At 43.9% G+C, this 21553-nt stretch overlaps 1 protein-coding gene across 2 annotated transcripts in view; it reads right to left on the bottom strand.

Annotated features, from left to right (window-relative positions):
- Window positions 1-21553, bottom strand: part of EPHA1 (EPH receptor A1) — a 79982-nt gene that overhangs the window by 38865 nt on the left and 19564 nt on the right. For both annotated transcript variants that reach the window (XM_083718628.1, XM_083718627.1), the window contains exon 3: window positions 1153-1428. In XM_083718628.1, coding sequence (XP_083574754.1) covers window positions 1153-1392 — 240 coding nt within the window. In that variant the 5' untranslated portion in view covers window positions 1393-1428. The remainder of the gene's footprint in view (window positions 1-1152; window positions 1429-21553) is intronic.

Below are 21553 nucleotides of genomic sequence, written 5' to 3'. Positions count from 1 at the left end.
CTTTTGGATGCTCTGATTCCCAAGAATTTGGCTTTGCTCCAAGTGTCACTGGAATTCAGGGGTTTCCACACTGAAAATGCTCCTGAAAACCTTGGCTAAGGGCTCCTTCGCATGGCAAGTTTTAAAATGCAAATCTAAGATCTTTTAAACATACACATAGAATGTGACTGTGACAAATTAAAGTGTACAGAAACAGATTATCAAAAAACATAGCTGTCAACTTTCAGATTTGAAAATAAGGGATCAGCAGCCTCACCTGTCCCGGAGACAGTCTACGGGATATCTAACAATCCGAGATAGCAGCGGGAAGCAGGGGGAAACGGTGCTGAAATAAGGGAATTTCCCGCAAAAAAAGGGAAGGTTGACAGCTATGTCAAAAGAAACCTGTGACTGGCCATAGCTCCTTGCTGTGTACACTCTGTGTCAAACAAAGGTTGACTCATGTGTAATGTGTAAAAAGATCCTCAGGGTTTGTCCATACTTCTGCTTGTCCCAAGCCAAGAGAGGATGAGTCTGAGTGGTTTTCTGCTTAATCCACACTTTCTAGGCATGGGTCCAAGTGGTTTCCCCCTTTCCCTGCTCCTTTTCGACTGTAAACTCCCTTTTAGTGATAAAACATGAATTGCTGATTGCTCCAATTGAGTGCATAAGAGTGGTCCCCCCCCCCCGCCTCGCAGGGAAAGCCACAGAACAAGAGGAAATGTGGAAAATGTTGTACCAAGTATACACAGACAGCATTCCCCACCCCTTTCATTAGAAGGCTCTCCTGTTTGCATCACAGCTGAAAACTGGAGCTTTGGGGAACAGAAATCCAAGGGGCGCTGCTACAAGGGCAGTGGGCTCAGTACTGACTCCCGAGAAAAATTATCTGGGTGGGCCCATATAATAATGTCTACTTCCACACCCTGTAGAAGCTTCATGGCCTTGCTCCACCCTGAGTTTTTTTGGGGGGGTTTGCTTGCTTCCTGCCACATCCCTACCCAAAGCCTTTACTCTTGCAACTCAGCCACCCAAAGGACTCCTGTTCTCCCAAACCATTCTGCTCATTCTCATCTCTCCTTCCCCTCTGCTGTTGTTTAGACTGGACGTTCCTTCTGCTCTTGAGTAAGCCAAGTTTTGAAAACTGTCTGTAGCTCTGCAACCCCTGCTGACCTTGGTGAAGAGAGCGCGGCGGAACTGGATGCCAACATCTTGCTCCGACTCCATGTAGTAGAGGTTGAATGTCTCCTTGCAATTGACCGCCTCTCCTTTGAAGCTCTTGCAGTCCCGGATGGTGAATTTCAGCTCCACATAGATGCGGGAAAAGGCTTCGGCTCGGAATATCCAGTTGGTCCGCAGCCAATGGTCAGTATCGCCTTCCGAGAGGACGCTGCAGTCTTGATACATGTACATCGGAGTGCCATTTACGATCTCCTGCACCTCACTCCACTATGGGGGAGAGAGAGAGAGAGAATGGGGGAAGAGTCATGTTAGCCGAGAGTTTTATCAGGCTGTCAAAGAACTCATGCTTTTTTGTTAGTCCTATGATGTATGCCAATGGATTAATGTAAATATAAAGAATGAATTAAAAATATAAGGCAAATAATCTTACAATACTAGGCAAGAACCAGTCCACCACACACACCCCGCACTGTTTAGCCTCCCTGCCATCTCCCCCCACCCATGCTGTCAAATTTTAGAATGCAAGTTCCTTCCTGCCATTTTAGAATGCAAGTTCCTTGGGGGCAGGGACCTACCTCTTTGTTGTCATCCTTCTAAACTGTCATGCAGATTAATGGTAAACTATATATGTAAATCAGCAGCAGGTGGATACCAACAGTACAGTGGTACCTCGGGTTACAGACGCTTCAGGTTACAGACTCTGCTAACCCAGAAATAGTACTTTGGGTTAAGAACTTCGCTTCAGAATGAGAACAGAAATCGCACAGCGGTGGCGCAACAGCAGCAGCAGGAGGCCCCATTAGCTAAAGTGGTACCTCAGGTTAAGAACAGTTTCAGGTTAAGAACGGACCTCCGGAACGAATTAAGTTCTTAACCAGAGGTACCAGTGTACTAAAATAAGCACCATGCCCATATAGCAGCAGGAGACAGTCATCAGATCTCTTGGAGTTGTTACTTGAACATAGCTGGGTGAGTGGGGCGGGGGGGGGGGGGCTAACAATTTGAGGAGAGCAGCAGCTGCCGAGCAGACCCAGTGCAAGGAGGACAAATGGCAGGTAGTTGAATTCTTTATTGACAAAGCACACACAGTTGATCCTATGGTGCACAGAACATGCACACGCACACTTCTGATGACTAAGGAGCTGGCCTCCCCTCTCTAGGTTTGTGCTATGAACTCGATGGTTGGAGCAACAGTGTAACAATGGCTCTACGCATGGGCAGAACCGACATGATTGGTCAATTAGTTAAGTATTTCTATTGTTTTACTTGATCTGGGGGGACAGCTGCGGCCCCCTGGCTATGCTCACCCAAACTTAAGAAGGCTCGCCTGATGGAGTACGTGCAAGCAAGCTGCGACTTCTCCTACACAGGAGTTGCCACTGTGCCCGTCTCTTCAGTAAAAAGGTAAAGGACCCCTGGATGCTTAAGTCCAGTCAAAGGCGACTATGGGGTTGCAGTGCTCATCTCACTTTCAGGCTGAGGGAGATGGCGTTTGTCCATAGACAGCTTTCCGGGTCATGTGGCCGGCGTGACTAAACTGCTTCTGGTGCAACGGAACATTGTGACAGAAACCAGAGCGCACGGAAACACCGTTTACTTTCCCACCGCAGTGGTACCTATTTATCTACTGGCACTGGCGTGCTTTCGAACTGCTAGGTTGGCAGGAGCTGGGACAGAGCAACGGGAGCTCACCCCATCGCGGGGATTTGAACCGCCAACCTTCTGATCGGCAAGCCCAAGAGGCTTAGTGATTTAGACCACAGCGCCACCCGCATCCCGTCTCTTCAAGCCCCTCCTGGTCCTGGGGGACAGAGGGGATTCTACCACCTCACTCTCTCAGGACCATCTCTTCCTCCGCTCCTGGCGCATCCTGCCCTTCCTCCAGTCCCGGCTCCTGCCCCACATCCTACACCCTGTTCCCCATCTCCTTCTGGCTCAGACTCTTCCCCTCCCTCTAGCCCTGGCTCCTGCCTTGTGGGAAGCACAAAAAAGAACCCCATTCCCCTGGGTGAACCTCTGGCCATGCAGCCTCTGGCGCATTCTTAGCTGTGGTGGCTATTGCTCAGAAGGAAACCGCAGAGAACTCCTGCTTCTCCCCCTTTCACATTTCCAGGCAGGTCATGGCTGCTTCAAGCCAATTCCTACAACCCCTTTTGGAGGAGCAGGATCCTTCTTCCCTGCAGGCCACAAGCCTATGGCTCACAGCACCTACAACTGGCTCCCTGCCAACAGAAGGGTGTGCATCTAGCGCAACTCTCCAAGCCTTCCAGTTCTGAGGTGCTGGATTGCTAGTCACCCAGCCTGCCCTGCAGGAATCGACAAGGTCTCTTATCTATGAATCACCAGTGCTTTCCTGAATTAAGAAGTTCAGAAAGAGGAAGTTCTTCGCAGGGTGTGGGAAAGAGCGTAAGTTTTATATAGGTTCATGTGGGTGGCTGAGTATATCCTCTTTGTGAATTACTGCATTAATCTAAGCACAGAAAGCAAATTTCATTGAAGAAATGAGTGTTTGTGTATGTGTGTCATGTATGTGTGTTGCAAGTTGAGATACACAGGTTTTCGACTATCTGTATACCAAAGGCACATATTATGTAGCATTGCTGTTTTTAATTAGAGCTATAGATTTATTACAAAAGACAAGATCAATCCTCCTTCTTCTGGGAGAAAATTTTAGTCTAAGTACTGTGTTTAAAGTAGGCATCCATGCGGGGGGAAAATCCATTTAAAATGCAATTGCAGGCAGAAAAAGATACAACAATAACAATAACAGCACAACATATTTATTTCCTGTGTGCCTTCTACTTCATATTGGCTGCCACTGGAGACAAACAAGTTTATTACGAATGCTAGCATTGCCAAGCCACAGTTGTTGTCCTTGCCAGAAGGAAGAAGCTGGATTCCAGGGCTTATTGCCACTACAGATTCATATTTGTTGGTTATGGCAACCCTGAAAAATCTGGGGGGTTGTAATTCGGGGATTACGAGACTTCTCTGTTAGAACTCACTAGCTCCTCTCGTACAAATGAAAGGAATTACTATTTAAATAGTCTGAAGAGTGTAAGGTAAATGTAGCTGTCTGCATATTACTTTGCCACAGTGATAGAAGCTGCTTCAATATAAGACAATGGGCCAAGTTACAGTTTTGTATTCTTCCGAGACCTTTGAGAGAACCCTACTTCAGATTGAAGCAATCAAGCAAAGGCACTCCCTTGAAAATTACTTCTCTGGTTCTATTTCAAAAGAGCTTGTGATTTAAGACCACCACCCGCTATCAGGAATTTTGTAATTTTGGCACAGCCCCTAAAGGGTTATTTTAAAAGGCAGCATTAGGCAAATGAACTCTAAATTGTGCAATTGCTGTCTTTTGATGAACTTCTCCCTGCATGCAGAGACAACATCTGTGGTGTTTGGGGGGCCTGCTAACAGACAGATGAGCCGTGGTGACTCTGTGGAGTCACTTCTGGATATTACACCTCACTTGCCTTTCTTCCACAATCCCAGTCTAGAGTGAGAGCACACTGCTTCTCTTAGGTAACACAAAAGCAAGGCAAATGATACCTGATAGGGTTGATAAAGTTATGGATGACACGTCAAGGGAAGCTGGAGAATTTGTTGGCAGGATAAGAAACAGATTAACCAGGTTGGTTATCCCACTCAACTCACTCATTTGCTTAGCTGCTTCCTGTAGAAAGAATCACCTGCCCTTAATGGCTAAGGCTGAAGCATTAGATTGATTCATATCAGGATGCGCAGCAAGGCAGGGCTCATAATCTGGCAGCAGAGCACATCCTGCACATATAGATGGCGCCAGATGAAATCACAGGTATTTCTAAGTATAGCCTTTCAGGTAGGAAGGCTGGGAAAGAAGTTTGCAGCACACCTTGGATCTACAAAGTGCCTTTTCCAGGAAAAGGATTTAACGATCATTTCCAGGAAAATGATTTAATATATTTGTAATGGTTATAGGGGTTGCTCGTGCGTAAGTTGCCGTCACTCCTGGCCAGGTTACCTGGTTGAACCCTTTCTGTCTGGACAGCCCTTCACTTCATGGCTGTCTCAGTCGCTGGCAGAATCCGACAGTGGGCGTTTCTTGAACTTCTTCCAGCAAAGAAGTTCTTTGACGCCAAGTCTCCTCCTACTCTCCCTGCGCGGAAGTCTTCTGCGCAGGGAGGGTGTGGGCAGCGGAGCACCCGTGCTCTCTCCACTGGTCTCCGGTGAAGAGTCCTGGAGCCTCCTCTCCGATTCCCCCATCTGCCCCCCTTCTCCACTGGTGCTACGCTGATTTCCTTCCCCAGCAGATGGCCTGCCTCTCTCCCTGCTGGGACCCTCTCCGGCATCCCTCTGGAGCCTTCCTTCCGCCTCTAGCTCCGATGTCAGTTCCCTGACAATATTTATCGTTTATTTTTATTTAAAGTATTTTTAATAGCATCCTCCAATAAAATTCCCAGGACAGTTCACAAGAATGAATGAAAGAATTGAACTGTAGACACAAAGGGCTATAGCAGGCTTATAAAACTTATAAAAGCGGCACAAAACAATACTCAATATTAAAATCTGATGGTAAAATAAAAAGTCATTTGCTAGACACGAAAGAGACAACAAGGAAGATGCCAAGCAAGTCTTTCTGGGCATATCTTTCTATAACTGGGCCACCAAAACTCAGTAGCCCATCTAAGAGCCACCCATCTCTACTCAGATGGCAGGGGCACCCATAGGAGAACCTAGATTAAAGTCCTTTGTGTAGGACAGTGGTTCTCAAACTTTTTATCTGGGCCACACTTTCAGATTAAAAATTTGCTCGTGCCAGAGAGAATTTTTTTACTGATAGGAAATACATTGAAAAACAAAAAGAAGCAATTCCTAGCAGTGCTTGACTTATAACATAGAACACATCAGGCCTCAACAATTCACCCAACAGCTCAGGAGCAGACAGAATTATGGACATTTCCATAGACTGATCTATTTCAATTCTTGCATCCATAGAATAGTGGGTATGAGTGATTTTTTCCTTCTTCAAAGTGTTTTGCAAGCATGTCATATCAGAGAGCCTCAGAAGGTTCCTTAACATCAGCAGATGGACCAGATTCCAAAAGCTTTTGGAAAAGCTTAGCTGGGCTTCTGCAATGCAGTAGCATCAGAGTGTGGTTAAGACTTAGGAATTTCCCTAGTAGAAATCTCACCCTGGTCATTCTCTTAGGTCCTGCTTTGAGGCTTCCCACATGCATCTGGTTGGTCAAATGTGAGAACAGGATGCCCAACCAGATGGACCACTTGGTCTTATGTTCTAAATCTTAAAAAAACTGAGTGGCCTTAGACAGCCACTCATCTACAGTAATGCAAGTACAGTACAGAACTGCCCGCCTTACAGTGCTAAGAATTTCCTAGGTGATGTTTTTGAATTTGAATACTCTCTCTGCATAAGCATAATGATGCTTTCCTGTAAGTGATAGTTATCCTTTCAAGTGCAGTCATAACTAGGGCTGCAAGCTGCAATTCATTTAATCAAGAGATTAATCAGCCCAAGGCTTAGCGGCTTGATCAGTGGGAGCCAATTTCAATTGACGAGGGAAATTTTAATTGATGGATCTGCAGGTTTTAGGAACATATCTCTTGTCACGTCACGCCCCCAACTCCTTTTGAGGCCCCTCTTGTGTTACTGTTGTGTTACTGTAAAAGGGAATGAGAATTTAAAATGTAACGATGACCCTTCCTTCTAACAGTGAGATTTTATTCATTAAATTGCTAGTTATTTTACATTTCGTTCAATATCTCAAAAGGCTCCTACACTGAAATAGTGGCAATATGCATGCTTAAAAAAAAAAAGTAACTGATGAATCAATTATTAATTTTAAATCAACTAAATATTATTTAATTGGTTGACAACATTAGTAATAACTGCCAAGGTGCACAAAAGAGTTAATATGTGTCTTATGGATCATGCATATGAAGACCACATCCTGTTACAGTGGTGCCTTGCAAGACGAAAATAATCCGTTCCGCGAGTCTCTTCGTCTAGCGGTTTTTTCGTCTTGCGAAGCAACCCTATTAGCGGCTTAGCGGATTAGCGCTATTAGCAGTTTAGCGGCTATTAAAGGCTTAGCGGTTTAGAAAAAGGGGGGGAGCGAAAAAAATCGCAAGACTCGCAAGACGTTTTCGTCTTGCAAAGCAAGCCCATAGCGAAATTCGTCTTGCGAAGCGCATCGAAAAACGGAAAACCCTTTCGTCTAGCGGGTTTTTCGTCTTGCGAGGCATTCGTCTTGCGGGTTCACCACTGTACTATTTATTTACAGTATCTAGAATTCCAACAACTAAAAACAATTACTACTGGGTGTTAATGTAAACACTGCTTACGCTGTATCACTGCCTCCAACGGTGGCCTAGCAGATGTTCTTGGAAAGCACAAAAGCAGAGCATGAAAAGGAAATTATTGGAATTATTGATGAATGCCATAAGAAATGATATTAAAATAAAAAGTATCTCATTAGGGGGATTTATGAATCATGTCATAAGGAAATCATTATATAAAACAAGGACAAAATATAAGGATCTTCTAGAACCGAAAACACCATGGTGGGCATCACCTCTAGAAGCAATTACAATAAAAAAGAAAAATATGGAATTAGAATGGGCCACATATAAAGATCTGATTGGGGGAAAGATAATAAATTGGTAATTAAAGATTATGGGTCGGATCCTATACCATCAATTGCATGAAGTGTTCAGGACAGATAAGAAAAAAGGTTTCTCAAACGAACCTTCATTATTAGAAAAAGTGTTATTACAAAAGAAAACCAAGGTAATATAAAAAATGTATGATACATTATTGGAGTGGGAGGTCAAAGACGAACAGGTCAAGGAGATAATGATCAAGTGGGCTTTAGATATTGGGAAAACCATTAACTTAACAGCATGGGAAGAACTATGGAGAAAGAACTGGAAATTTACAGCCTGTGAAGTATTGAGGAAAAACCTAATCAAGATGTTTTATAGATGGTACTTAACACCTACCAAAGTAGCTAAAAAGTATAAGACAAAAACAAATCTGTGCTGGAGGTGTGGTAAAACAGAGGGGACATTTATACATGTTTGGTGGACCTGTAAAAAATTCAAAAGCTTCTGGAACACAGTGTATGATGAGATTAAAAAAATGTTTAAGTATAACTTTATGAAAATACAGAAGCTTTTCTACTAGGGATAACGGACACTGGTATAGCAAGAGAAGATCAGAAAATATTCCTCTATGCCACAGGAGCGGCAAGGATCCTAATTGCTAAAAACTGGAAAAAAGAAACTGTGCCAACAAAAATGGAATGACAAGATAAACTGTTAGAGTATATTGAACTGGCTAGATTAACAGAGGCAATGAGAGGTCACACTAGACAAGAGTTTCAAAAAGCATGGGGGAAATGCAGAGAATACTTCGCAAAACAGTGCCCTAAAATACATACCTGGACTTGTTTCGATTAATGTCTGCAGGAGACTTTGTGGATATTTAAGTTATAATTAGAAAAATCTTAATAATTATTCATAAAGGAAACAGTTTCTAAAAAGTAAATAAGGAGGCCAGATAAAGGATAAAGGAAGTCTTTTATTTGGTTGTTTGTATTGTTGTATGTTATGTTCACTGTATGTTATGTTCACGTTTAATGGGGGTGGATTTGTGTATTGGGGGTGGGGGGTTTGTGTTATGTTGTAAATAAAATTCCAATAAAAATTTAAAAAAGAAAAAAAAGGAAAGCACAAGAGCAGAGCATTAAAAGGAAAAAGGAAAGCTATCTCAGGTCGCTCCTCCCTGTTAACTGGTATTCCAAAGTAGTGTGCTTCTGAACATAGGTGACACATGAGTTAAGACACTAGCAGAATCCACAACCTATATGGAAGCTAATGATGTGGAATGAAACCACACTAGAGGAGGAATGTAGAATAAGCCCCCTCATCCCCCCCCATTTTAATTAGGAATCTGAGATTGCTAAGCAATCATCTCAGGTCCTTAGAGCCTGCCAAATTGCATTGCACTCCTTGTTGATTTGGTGACCTGCCCGGAATACAATGGGTGAGGCTTGGCTTGCTTACTTTGAACTTCCAGCCTTTCCTGCTTCTCAAGTGTACAGCAGAACAACGATGCAAGCCAAACCTGCTGAGCTATTAAAGTCTGGAGTATCTAAATTGAATAATGCATGTCCCGAAAACAGGGCCATTAAACTGGTAAGTTACAGTGATGACAAAGTAATAACCCCGACTAGTCAATCTCTTGACTTATCTACATAGCTGTTATCCTGTCCCTAAAACACCATCATCTGGCACACACAACACTGTCTGCGAATGCTGACTTAGTTACTCCTGACTTGGTGGAGACACGTTTTCTGCTTCTCAGTATTTTGGTTCAAGGCCCCGGGTGGGATCCTCTGCCAGAAGGAAAGAAGCTGCATGGGGAGTCCACAGCTGTGTGCCAGAGAGCACACCTTGTACACATAAGAACTGGTGTGGTGGTGAAGCGATTACAGATTCAAACCCAGTTTCAAATCCACACTCAGCTGGGAAGCTTTGGCCAGCCACTGTCTCTTGGCTTAATCTATTTCACAGGATTGTTGAGAAAATAAAACAGGGCTGGAGGAGAACCATGAAAGGATATATGAATAGGGGGTGGGCGATTTCCATCTCTATCAGGGTGCTGGGTTGTTAAACATCACTGCCCACTCCTGAGTTGTGCCTCTTTAATTTTTTGTTGTTTCTCTTAAAGGTAAAGGTAAAAGGACCCCTGACAATTAGGTCCAGTCGTGACCGACTCTGGGGTTGCGGCGCTCATCTCACTTTATTGGCCTGGGAGCCAGTGTACCGCTTCCGGGCCATGTGGCCAGCATGACTAAGCCGCTTCTGGCGAACCAGAGCAGCGCACGGAAACACCGTTTATCTTCCCGCCGGAGTGGTACCTATTTATCTACTTGCACTTTGATGTGCTTTCGAACTGCTAGGTTGGCAGGAGCAGGGCCCGAGCAACGGGAGCTCACCCCGTCGCAGGGATCCGAACCGCCGACCTTCTGATCGGCAAGTCCTAGGCTCTGTGGTTTAACGCACAGCGCCACCCATGTCCCTCGTTGTTTCTCTTAGCATAGGATAAATTGGTAGGACAGGGGAGGAGGGCAGAAAAATTGCTTTGAGGGGCTGAATCAGGCCCCCAGACTGGGGGTTAGCCACCCCTGCAGTAGGAGCAGGATTCTGACCACTGGGGCAGGTGGGGCGGAGGGCAGGGCAGCCAACTGCAGGTAGAGGTAGTGGTAGTGGTAGCACTAAGTCGCAATTGGCAGAGCAATTACACAGACACAGAGTTTAAGCAGAGAGGGAGAGATTGGGGAAACAGAGGTTACGGGGGAAAAGACTAATGGGTCTGGGGGAGTGCTGTGCTGCAATAAAGGAAGTCTTTTTTATCAGCACAGAAACCAAAGCATCTCGCCCTTCTCCTTCTTTAAACTAAAGAAACACAACCTGATTGCTGTTGCTTCCCTCTGCCTCTCTCCCAACAGAACAGCAATGTGGCTAGTTCAGAGCATCCTGAATACATGCTGATTTGGCCCAAGGCCGCCAACAAGAGTAAAATGAGGGAGAATATCCTAAATACTTGCCATGGAATAGTCTTGGGTGTTGATCTAGAACTAACCACTCGCTGGAACTTCAGCAAGTATACCTATGTGATGCTGATTAGCTAGGTATTTGCAAACTCAATAAAATAAGGACCAGTAAGTCTTGTCATCCTACGTGAACTGCCCCTTTTTATATAGGAAATTGCTTCCAAAAAAATTGGGATTTTCTAATGTTCAAAGTATCTGGATGGGACGGCCACAACTGTACATTATGGGCAGGCATCTAAGAGCGTTGGGAGTTTAGACTCCACACGCATACACACATCAAACACTCAAATTATTAATACAGTATCTGTACAGCACAATCATTGTGCATGATGCTGTACTGCAGAATAAAAGAGCAAACAAACATAAAGAAATATTGAAGCACGCCTATAATTTCAAAGGATGAGTGACTGTATTGAAACAAACAAACAAATGGAATGGTGCCTTTAGAAATTCCACAGAAATTTCCTGTAGGAGAAAACTATTTAAGTCAATTACCAATTGCTAAATATAAAATTTGCAAAAGAGATGATGACTGTGTTATGTTTGGCAGAAGCTAGATTGAGAAAATGCATCTCTTCTACTGTAGGTGAATCATCTTCAGATGAGACGAAATTAAACATTGTCATGTTCTAGCCCAAACCTGTTTACCTGTTCTGGCAGCTGTGAACTTCCCCCGTGTCAATCTTGGGCCTCCGCAAAGCACCCTAAATGTACCCTTATCCCAAACCTTACAGGCGTACCCTCTGCCTGGAGTCAGAGATCTCACAAATCAAAGCACTTATCCACTTGATGATAAACAGATGTTACTTTAATAGTGTGATTAGTAACCATGGCTGTTCTTTTTTAAAAAATTAAATATTAGGTATTTGCAGGAGTGGGTGGTTTATGGTGACTGCAGCACATGAGGAGAGGCAGTTTAAACTAAAAAATAAATTGCCCCCTCCCCATGCACCAATTAGACACAGGGGTGGTTGGGTGCGATTCCCATTGGTATCAATGGAATTTCTGCATGTGTGTGTGTGTGTATTTGGAAATAAGTGTTTCCTGAGGTCATATGTAGATCTCAATGAACTTTGAATAATTGGAAAGAATTTGACTATTTGTGCAGAAAGCTTTATCTGTGGCCAGGAAGGTGGAGGGAGGAATGTAATGAAAAATAGGTGTGTCCCCCGCCTTTTTGCAAAGAGGAGCTGGAAAAGAGTTGTGGAGCGAGAGAAGATTAGGAATAGTCTCCCCCACTGTTGGGGAGGGTGACAAGAGCACATTTTGGTTGCACAGCATAGTGGCAAAGAAGGCAAGTTCTAGGCAATTCGGGCAGAGGATGTGGCTCTGGAATCTATTCTCCCTAACATGAAGGGTACAGGATGCAGTTTCAGTGATGAAGTAAAAGGCACTTTGCATATCCTCAAAGACAAATTTTAAGTCCCACTGATTTCAGTAGGTCTAAGCGTGACTAAATTATGACTAAACACAACTAAATACTTGGTTGGAATTCCTACACGGTCTGTGCATGTGCAGAGTTCAAGTTTCAGCAAATCTTTTATACCATTAAAAGTGGTGCATCTTTTGGCTAAATTACCATTTGAATAATGGAAGGGAAGGGTAAGGAGTATATTTTAAAAGAGGGTTAGATTTAAAACGAAAAGAGAAACTCAGCAATTCAAGTTTTCACCAAAACCAGCATTAGAAGTTGGTCAAATTAAATTTCTGTTAACTCAGTTCTAAGGGATCATGTCTCCTGCACCAAAGGGAGTCCTGTTTTCTTTATGTACAGGAAATTGGGGTGCAGGTCTCTACAGTGGTACCTCGGGTTACATACGCTTCAGGATACAGACTCCGCTAACCCATAAATATTACCTTGGGTTAAGAACTTTGCTTCAGGATTAGAACAGAAATCATGCTCCGGCGGCACAGCAGCAGCAGGAGGCCCCATTAGCTAAAGTGGTACTTCAGGTTAAGAACAGACCACCAGAACGAATTAAGTACTTAACCCGAGGTACCACTGTATTAAAAAATGTGGGCTATCATTATGTTGTGTGCTCCCCCTCTGGTCATTTGCGGAACATTTCACAAGGTAAAGGGACCCCTGACCATTAGGTCCAGTCGTGACAAACTCTGGGGTTGCGGCACTCATCTCACTTTATTGGCCTGGGAGCCGGTGTACAGCTTCCGGGCCATGTGGCCAGCATGACTAAGCCGCTTCTGGCGAACCAGAAAACGCCGTTTACCTTCCCGCCGGAGCGGTACCTATTTATCTACTTGCACTCTGACATGCTTTTGAACTGCTAGGTTGGCAGGAGCAGGGACCGAGCAACGGGAGCTCACCCCGTCACGGGGATTCAAACCGCTGACCTTCTGATTGGCAAGTCCTAGGCTCTGTGGTTTAACCCACAGCACCACTGGCGTCCTTAATTCCTTAAGCAATTCCTTAATTTTTATTTTTTTTAAAAAACATCTATTTGTGTCCTACCTAGTGCATCACAGGACAGAAACAACTTCTGTATAATTCTACACCAATCCCTTTCTCCCAGGCAGCTGCACAAAGCTGTCCCTTCCTCAAGGACGCCTCCTGGAGCTACTAAGGCCCACTGTTCTTTGCAAAAATGAAGCAATGGGGCAAACAAACCCACTGAGAATACTTCCTCCTGTCCCATGCACACATTGCGCAGACAGCCATTCTTGTCTGCTTGCTCTTTTTGCAGGCGGATTCCTAAGGAGTTATCCAAAGCTTGCCAAAATGACTTTGTGGCACCCACACTGCAGCTGCTCTTGTTGCTCTCCAAAGTAAAGAGGTGAGTAAGGTGAATGAGACAAAAGGAGGTAATGACTGCCCTTACATGCAAAGCAAGCAAAGTCAGTTGAAGCTGTAATTGCGTGAGTCACAGGCTGCATTCGGGTTTGGGGATCACATGTCCCTCTCTGTACAAAGGGAGCTGCGATGGATCACCTGAAACAAGCCTCTGTGGGATTGCCCTCATGATGGTACATGTCGCCCAGATGCGGGTATTCTTGCAGAGTCTGTCACCTATAAACCTCTTTTGTATAGAGCCAAGCCATGCAATCTGCAGCTTGACATGACAAATCCTTTGCTGTTGACTGTACTTCAGATTGCAAGTGAGAGGTTGACTATTTGAGCGCTCCCACACATTAAAACAAAACAACTCTCCAGACATATAAAACTAGTGTGTCAGGGAGAGCAATCTCGCCCACCTTCTTGCTTGAGCAACAGCTTTTGTTATGAGGGATTAAAAATAAAATAAAACAGAAATGGGGAACTTTTGAAACATTCAGTTCCTCACCTGCAATCTGAAATGTGGCAGCCTGGAAATTGATGCACCATGGGAGGCAGCTGCACATGTGTCTCTTAGTGTGGTGGCCTCTGTTCACATTACAATTCCTTCATACAGTGGTACCTCAGGTTAAGTACTTAATTCATTCCAGAGGTCCTTTCTTAACGTGAAACTGTTCTTAACCTGAAGTACCACTTTAGCTAATGGGGCCTCCTGCTGCCTCCGCACTGCCAGAGCACGATTTTTGTTCTCATCCTGAAGCAAAGTTCTTAGCCTGAAGCACTATTTCTGGGTTAGCGGAGTCTGTAACCTAAAGCGTATGTAACCTGAAGCGTATGTAACCTGAGGTACCACTGTATGTCCTGGGATATCCTTACCACCAACTCAGATACCATTGGTGAGCATGTGGAGTTAAGATTTTTTGCCCCAACATGCATCCGTATACATTTCTTTACACTGAACAACAACTGCAATTTTAATGCCCACTCATCCACAAAAAAAGGTATTTTGAGCTATTCTTCCACAATCCTTTTTTGTTTTGTTTTTACCACTCTAAATAATTTGGTGTCATCAGTAAAGTTAGGCACTTCACTGCACATTATTAAATCCAGATAATTTATGAGCAAATTAGAAAACACGGGTCCCATGGGGCCTCACTTTTTATATCTCTCCATTGTGAGAATGGGCACTTATTCCCACTTTCTGCTTCCTGTTCTTTAATCTGTTACCGATCCACAAGAGGACCTGTCCTCTTATCCCATGGCTGCTAAGTTTACCCAGGAGTCTTTGATGAGGAATTTTAGCCGAAGCTTTTTGAAAGTCCAAGGAGACAATTTCTACAGGATCACTGTTGTCCATGTGGTTAATGACACTTTCATAGAATTGTAAAAGGTCAGTCAGGCTTTCCAGAAGCTTTGTTGGTTTTTCTATTGCAAGATTCGTTCTTGATAATTTACCTTTAATCATGCTTTCCACCAGTTTATGCAGAACAACTTGTAAACCAGATGAACATTTATTAAGAAACAACATTAGTGATAACTGCTAAGAACTAACGCTGGAAGGAGAAAAGCCAAATCTGTCTCTGTGGATCGCTGACTTCAGGGAAAACAATGATATATTAAAGTGCAGCCCTGCCAAAGTACCAGGTGTCCTCATACTTGGTTATATTGGCAAGAGCTGCATCTCAGTTGTATGTACTTTGCCTATATATGGTCCTGCTACAACTTCTGACACCCCCAGTTGAACCAGTAGGGATTACTATGAGATTTCCTACCCACCCTCCCCATTCCAGGGTGGGTTACATCAATGTAAACATACAGTATTAAAATAGTTTAAACAATATACAATCGAAAGAACAGGGTGCGTCCTAAAAACATATATATCAAGTATCAAGAGTCAAGGTAGAGGTGTGTCATCAGCATTATGACTAAACCTACACAATGAACGTGCCTGATTTTCCCTCTGTGGGGAGGGATTTCCACAGCTTAGTGGCTGCCATAAATAATGCCCTGTCCTGGCTGCCACCCCTCCAAGCCAACTTCTGAAGGTGGTGAAAGTACCAGGAGGGCCTCCTCTGCCAATACAAGGCTGGGTAATACCACTCTCCCTGGCAGGGTTGACAGACTGGGATACAGAGATCCTGCCTGATTGTTTGAAATGTCCAAAGCAGTGAAAGAGAATGCATTCATTGAGTCTCCAGTCCCTTCACCCTCTTTCACCTTCCCTAATGTATTAGTCAGGATTCCTGCTTCCCTGAAAGCAGCAGATCGAGAAGAAGTGACTAGTGGAAGATCAGTCGGGTACAACGGCTGAATCCACACCTGTTCCCCATGAATTCTTAAAGGAATGGGCACTATCTCTAGGTTGGAATCTGGCAACCCTTGTGTCTTCATGTCCCAGGTACCAAAGGAGGTTTATGTGGGTCCAGCTGAGATAGAGCAGTTGGGTGACTGCAGGAGCCATGGCCCAGGAACCCAGCTGATAGGTAACCAGTAAGCCCTGGCAAAAGCTGAGAAGGCAGGAACAAGAACCTTCCACTGTCAAAGGAATACCAGTTGCTGGAAACAGCAGGAGCAGTTCCCATCTGGTTGGCCACTGTAGGAACAGGGTGCTGGACTCAACTGGCCAGAGCCATCAGGCTCTTATTAGATTCTCCCAAAAGGTTCCCATTGCAATTCAAAGGGAGGACCAGAAGTTTCTGAGGAAACAAAGGCTTCGGGCAGCCAGGCTAACAAGGACTGAACACGTAGTGCCAGTTGCAAGAGTGTGCCTGCATGCCTTGCCTAAAAGCCTAAGATTGCAGAACCACCATCCCGACACCCATGCCACTCTGACTTATCTGTACCTGAGCTGGGGCAGGGTGACAGCAAAAGTTGAGGCTCAGCAGTTGCACTGACATCTGTGCCCCTGCTAATCTGGCACTTCCATTAGTACAGCCATGCAACCATGACCACACTACTGCTTCGCTTCCCCCATGGTAGGCAGCAGCTTCAGAGTTTCACCCCCCCCCATGTGCTACAACTCAAAATAGGGCTAGCACCAAAGGAGGGGGTCCATTTACAAGACACCTCCAGGACCCATTCCTCCCCTTCATCACTGCAGCCTACTTGTTCACGCACAGCTTGCTCAGGGTCAGTCAATGCTGGTGGTGAGAAGTCTTGGAACTTATGCACAGCTTAACATGTAAGCTTGGAGTCTGAATTGCGGTGATATTGTTATGTGCACAAAGATGGAAGAGATACAGCCCTACGATGGAGGAATGGCTGATAAAATTATTAGACTTAGCTGAGATGGCAAAGTTAATGTGTTTAATTAGAGAAAAACAATTATTGTCATTTTTTAAAGGATCAGAATCTTCTTATGGACTTTTTGCGTGAAAGGGATTTGAAGACGGAAAAATTATTGGCTTATAGAAAATGGAATGGTTGGATGTTAATGAGTGGTACTATATTTAGCTGACAGAGAACTGGGAGTGTTTTTATCTTTTCCCATTTCTTTCTCTTTATTCTTTTCTTTCCCCTTCTCTTTTCTTTTGCTCTTTTTTTAGATTAGATTTTAAAAGTGTAGTATAAAAAATACTCTGTATTGGGTATAAACTTTTGTATATATTTTGATAAGTATAAAAAAAAATAGGCCTAAAAATGGGATTTGAACTGAGTACTGAATGGTTGCTGGATAAGCACACCTAGCCCTTGGCCATAACTGAGACTCTGCGTTCAGGAAAATAAAAAAGCTAACTTTATTAAAGGAAAGACATATTTGATAGGAAGGTTCCTAGTTCTAACAACGAGCCATGCCTGCCCTTTGGTATCAGCAGGAGACACACAGAGAGATGTATCTTCTCCCAAGGCTAGCAGGAAGAAGGAAATATGCAACTCTGAAAGTATCAGCCTAGGCACCTGAAGCAAGGTCAGCACAGGTTAAAGGACAGTCTAGGGAAGTTCCTCTCTCATGCTACTTTATCCAATGCAGACCCACAAGTCTTCAGTACAAGCTGAGTTGCATCCCAACACCTACAACAACAACAAGAAGGAGCAGTAGATGCCATTGCCAATGCCAGTTTGCTCAAGCAAGCAAGTGGGTGGCGCTGTGGTTTAAACCACAGAGCCTAGGACTTGCCGAGCAGAAGGTCGGTGGTTCGAATCCCCACGACGGGGTGAGCTCCCGTTGCTTGGTCCTTGCTCCTGCCAACCTAGCAGCTCGAAAGCACGTCATGTGCAAGTAGATAAATAGGTAGAACTCTGGCGGGAAGGTAAATGGCATTTCTGTGCGCTGCTCTGGTTTGCCAGAAGCGGCTTAGTCATGCTGACAACATGACCCGGAAGCTGTATGCTGGCTCCCTCAGCCAGTAAAGCGAGATGAGCGCCGCAACCCCAGAGTCGATCACGACTGGACGTAATGGTCAGGGGTCCCTTTACCTTTACCTTTAAGCAAGTGGATAGTAGCAATCATGAGGAAAAGGAGCTGCAGTAGTTGGTGACAATGGTGGTGAAGAGGTAGACTCACTGAGGGAGGACTAACTGAAGGAGGGATGCCCAGGAAAGGTGTTTTATTACTGCCCAAGGTTCTTCCATACCTGGAGCCTGCACCCAACAGGAATAAAACCTGCATTGTACAAAATAGACATCTGCAATACAGATGCCTCGGTTCCACCTTCTGTTCCACACCAACCATGAGCAGAGGCTCAGAGGACCTTTAAGCCTTGTGTACAAGACACTTTTAGATAAGCAATCCAAGGCCGACACTTAAGACTATCTGATAATGAGGGCAGGAGATGTAACCTGTGTCCACAAAAAACATAAACTCCTTGCTAAAATCCTTACACCATAATGTGCTGCTTTGGGCGATCGCCGCTATTGAGCAATGACTGCGAAAACGGTGTTCAAAGGGTCACAGAGTTCATTGCCACCCAAGGGAAACATCTGCATTAAATTCCTTTCCACAGCATCAGGTGGCCAGTCTGACTACTTATCAAGAACACCACCAGCCTCAAATCTCAGTGGGACGTGAAACTTGATTCTGTTTACGAATTTGAAAATTTTGCAAATTTGAATTCTGTACTAAAGTTTGGCACCGCTCCATTAGAGCAATGTTTCCCAACCTTGGGTCTCCAGCTGTTTTTGGACTACAGTTCCCATCATCCCTCACCATTGGTCTTGCCAGCTAGGGATGATGGGAGTTGTAGTCCAAAAACAGCTGGAGACCCAAGGTTGGGAAACACTGCATTAGAGCAATCTTAGCTAAGATCAAAGAAGCCACTTTTGAGGTCCAAGATCACCGAGGTGATAAAATAGATCCACTATATGTGAAATAGTCTGCCAGGAGGTACTGCAACCCCTTCAGCAGCTTACAGAGGTTAATGTATTTACATACATAGAACCATAGAATTGAGGAGTTGAAAGGTCCCCTGCAATGCAACCCGGAAGATTTGCGTGTAATACTTTATAGTTTGGAATTAATGTATATATATTTACTCTCTATAAGCCTTTGGAGGGGCTCCTGCTACACTATTTCACATAAGCGAACATGAGCATAGCCGGGGGGGCAGCTGCCCCCCTAAATCAAATAAATAAATAAAAATACTTAACTAACTGACCGATCACATCACTGATAGCTTGGTTCTGCCCTCCCCCATCCCTCCATGTAAGGGAGTTCTGTATTATGGCCTTAGTGTCATCAGATCTTGTCTTTTTCAGTCCCATAATGATGGAACTATTTCATTGGTTAGTGCAGTACACTCAGTGCTGGTTTAATACTGGAAAACTGAAAGCACACTGGAAAACTTTGATCTTGTGAACCAACCTGAGATCTTCGGATGAAGGCAGTACAGTTGTACTTTGGTTTTCAAACAGCTTAGTTTTCAATCGTTTTGGCTCCCGAACGCCACAAACCCAGAAGTGACTGTTCTGGTTTGCGAACTATTTTGGGAAGCCGAACGTCCAATGGGGCTTACGCAGCTTTCGATTGGCTGCAGGAGCCGCACTTTGGTTTCCGAACGTTTTGGAAGTCAAACGGACTTCCAGAACAGATTCCGTTCGACTTCCAAGGTATGACTGTATATAAATGTAATTAGTTAGCAGCAGCAGCAGCAGCAGCAGCAACAACAACAACAACAGAAAGCTATGCAACAATAGCTGCTTGTTACTTGAGGCTGTGGCTTAGAGGGCAGTGAGGAAAAACTCATCCATAAAATCCTGCTCTCATGTAGGAGGATTGCCATACCTGATAAATCTAACTAATTGATATCCATTTGTCTCTCATATTGAAAATACATCTTATTCAACCAGCTGTAAAAGATAAGAACATAAGAAGAGCTGGATCAGGCCAATGGCTTATCTCGTCCAGCATCCTATTCTCACAGAGGCCAACCAGATTCCTGTGGGAAACTCACAGTCAGGATCCAAAAAACAAGGGCCCTCCCCTGCTAGTGGTTTCTTGTTGGTCTACCTGACTGGGGTTTTTTTGTGATACTTAACATAACAATTATTCCTATGTATTCTTCAACATATAATTAGTTTGTTTTTCAGCAGTAAGCATTTCTGTTTCGGAAGCATTTTAATTTTGAAACAATAAACATGGAAATATTGGGAAGGAGTATAATAACACAGATTTTCTGAGCTGTGAATTTGGCACCAAACGCAACACAAAATGCTGGAAACGCGCTGCAGATTTAACATTTTGGATGAATTTAAGCCATATTCCGAACTGCATTTGAGAAATGGTTGGTGACTGAACATGAGAATTATAAGACCGGTGGACAGATGTAATTAAAACCATCCCATCAAGTAAGGCGGGGCAGAAATTTCCCAGAACATTTTCTGCTGCTATATGTTTCCACAGAAAATGTCCTTTTAAAATACGTGTTGCTCCATAAAATTAATTAGCAGCATAATTAATGGATACGGTTATCGGTTAAATGGAGTGGTTCTAAAGTTGTAATTAACTTTTTCAGGTGACTGACCCTAAGAAACACGTAAATATAAATCCATAGTTATTGATGTGTGTCAGTACACAATTTTTGTTATTTCATTAAACATTACAAACAACATTAAACATTACAAACAACAAATAAAACCACAAAAAATTATTTAAGTTACAAGTTTGTACGTAGCCAAGCATAGTACAAAAGCAAGGAAAGTATTCACCAATGTAATATTATGAGAACTCTGCTCTCATGCATTTAGAGATTCGTTTTGTTGGATCCTGTGCCTTATGCCTCAATGGAGGATATAGAGTACAGTCATACCTCGCGTTACGAACGCTGCGGATTGCACATTTTCGGGTAGCAGACTGCGCCGAACCCAGTACCGGAATGGGTTACTTCCGGGTTTTGATGTTCGTGCATGCGCAGAAACGCAAAATGACGTCACGCGCATAAGTATAAACACCAGATATTCCCAAATATGGAACACTCTGTGGAACTGTCCCACCAACAAATATACTAAATACAAATCAAACAATCCTAAATCAGATCCTAAGCAGCTGAGCTCCCTGGGCTTTTTGAAAGATTTTACGTAATTGAACCAGAAGAAGGAATGAAAACCTGCTGTACACTCTGAGGTCTACACAACTCAGTTAAACCAGACAAGCCCCACTCTGCAGGAGAAGGCTGAGAAAACTTCAACACAAAGCAGACACACCGTAACAAAGCAAAGATCTCTTGAGGAACATTTCCCCCTGCCAGAAATGCCTGGAGTACAGTAATAGGTACTGAGCATGAATAGGGTTTGCCAAGTATCAAGGCCAGCCCAAGAGAGATTTTGCTGCCCAAGGTGGAGCAGCAAATGGTGCATAGTACTCTTAACCACAAACAGAACTTGCCTTAAATCAATGTTTTCTTTCAGAAAACAAACCAAACAAAATCTGCACTACTATTCTGCCTGCCTCCCATGCATGTGGAACCTTACTTTGCAGCACGGTGGGCGGAGCCTGGAGGCACTTTGTGATTTTTTTTTTTTAAAGTACAGATTTCAAGCA

Source organism: Podarcis gaigeae, assembly GCF_964106915.1.
Source record: "Podarcis gaigeae genome assembly, chromosome: 17".
In the NCBI taxonomy this organism is placed as follows: Eukaryota; Metazoa; Chordata; class Lepidosauria; order Squamata; family Lacertidae; genus Podarcis; species Podarcis gaigeae.
This window is presented reverse-complemented; position numbering and strand designations above follow the sequence as displayed.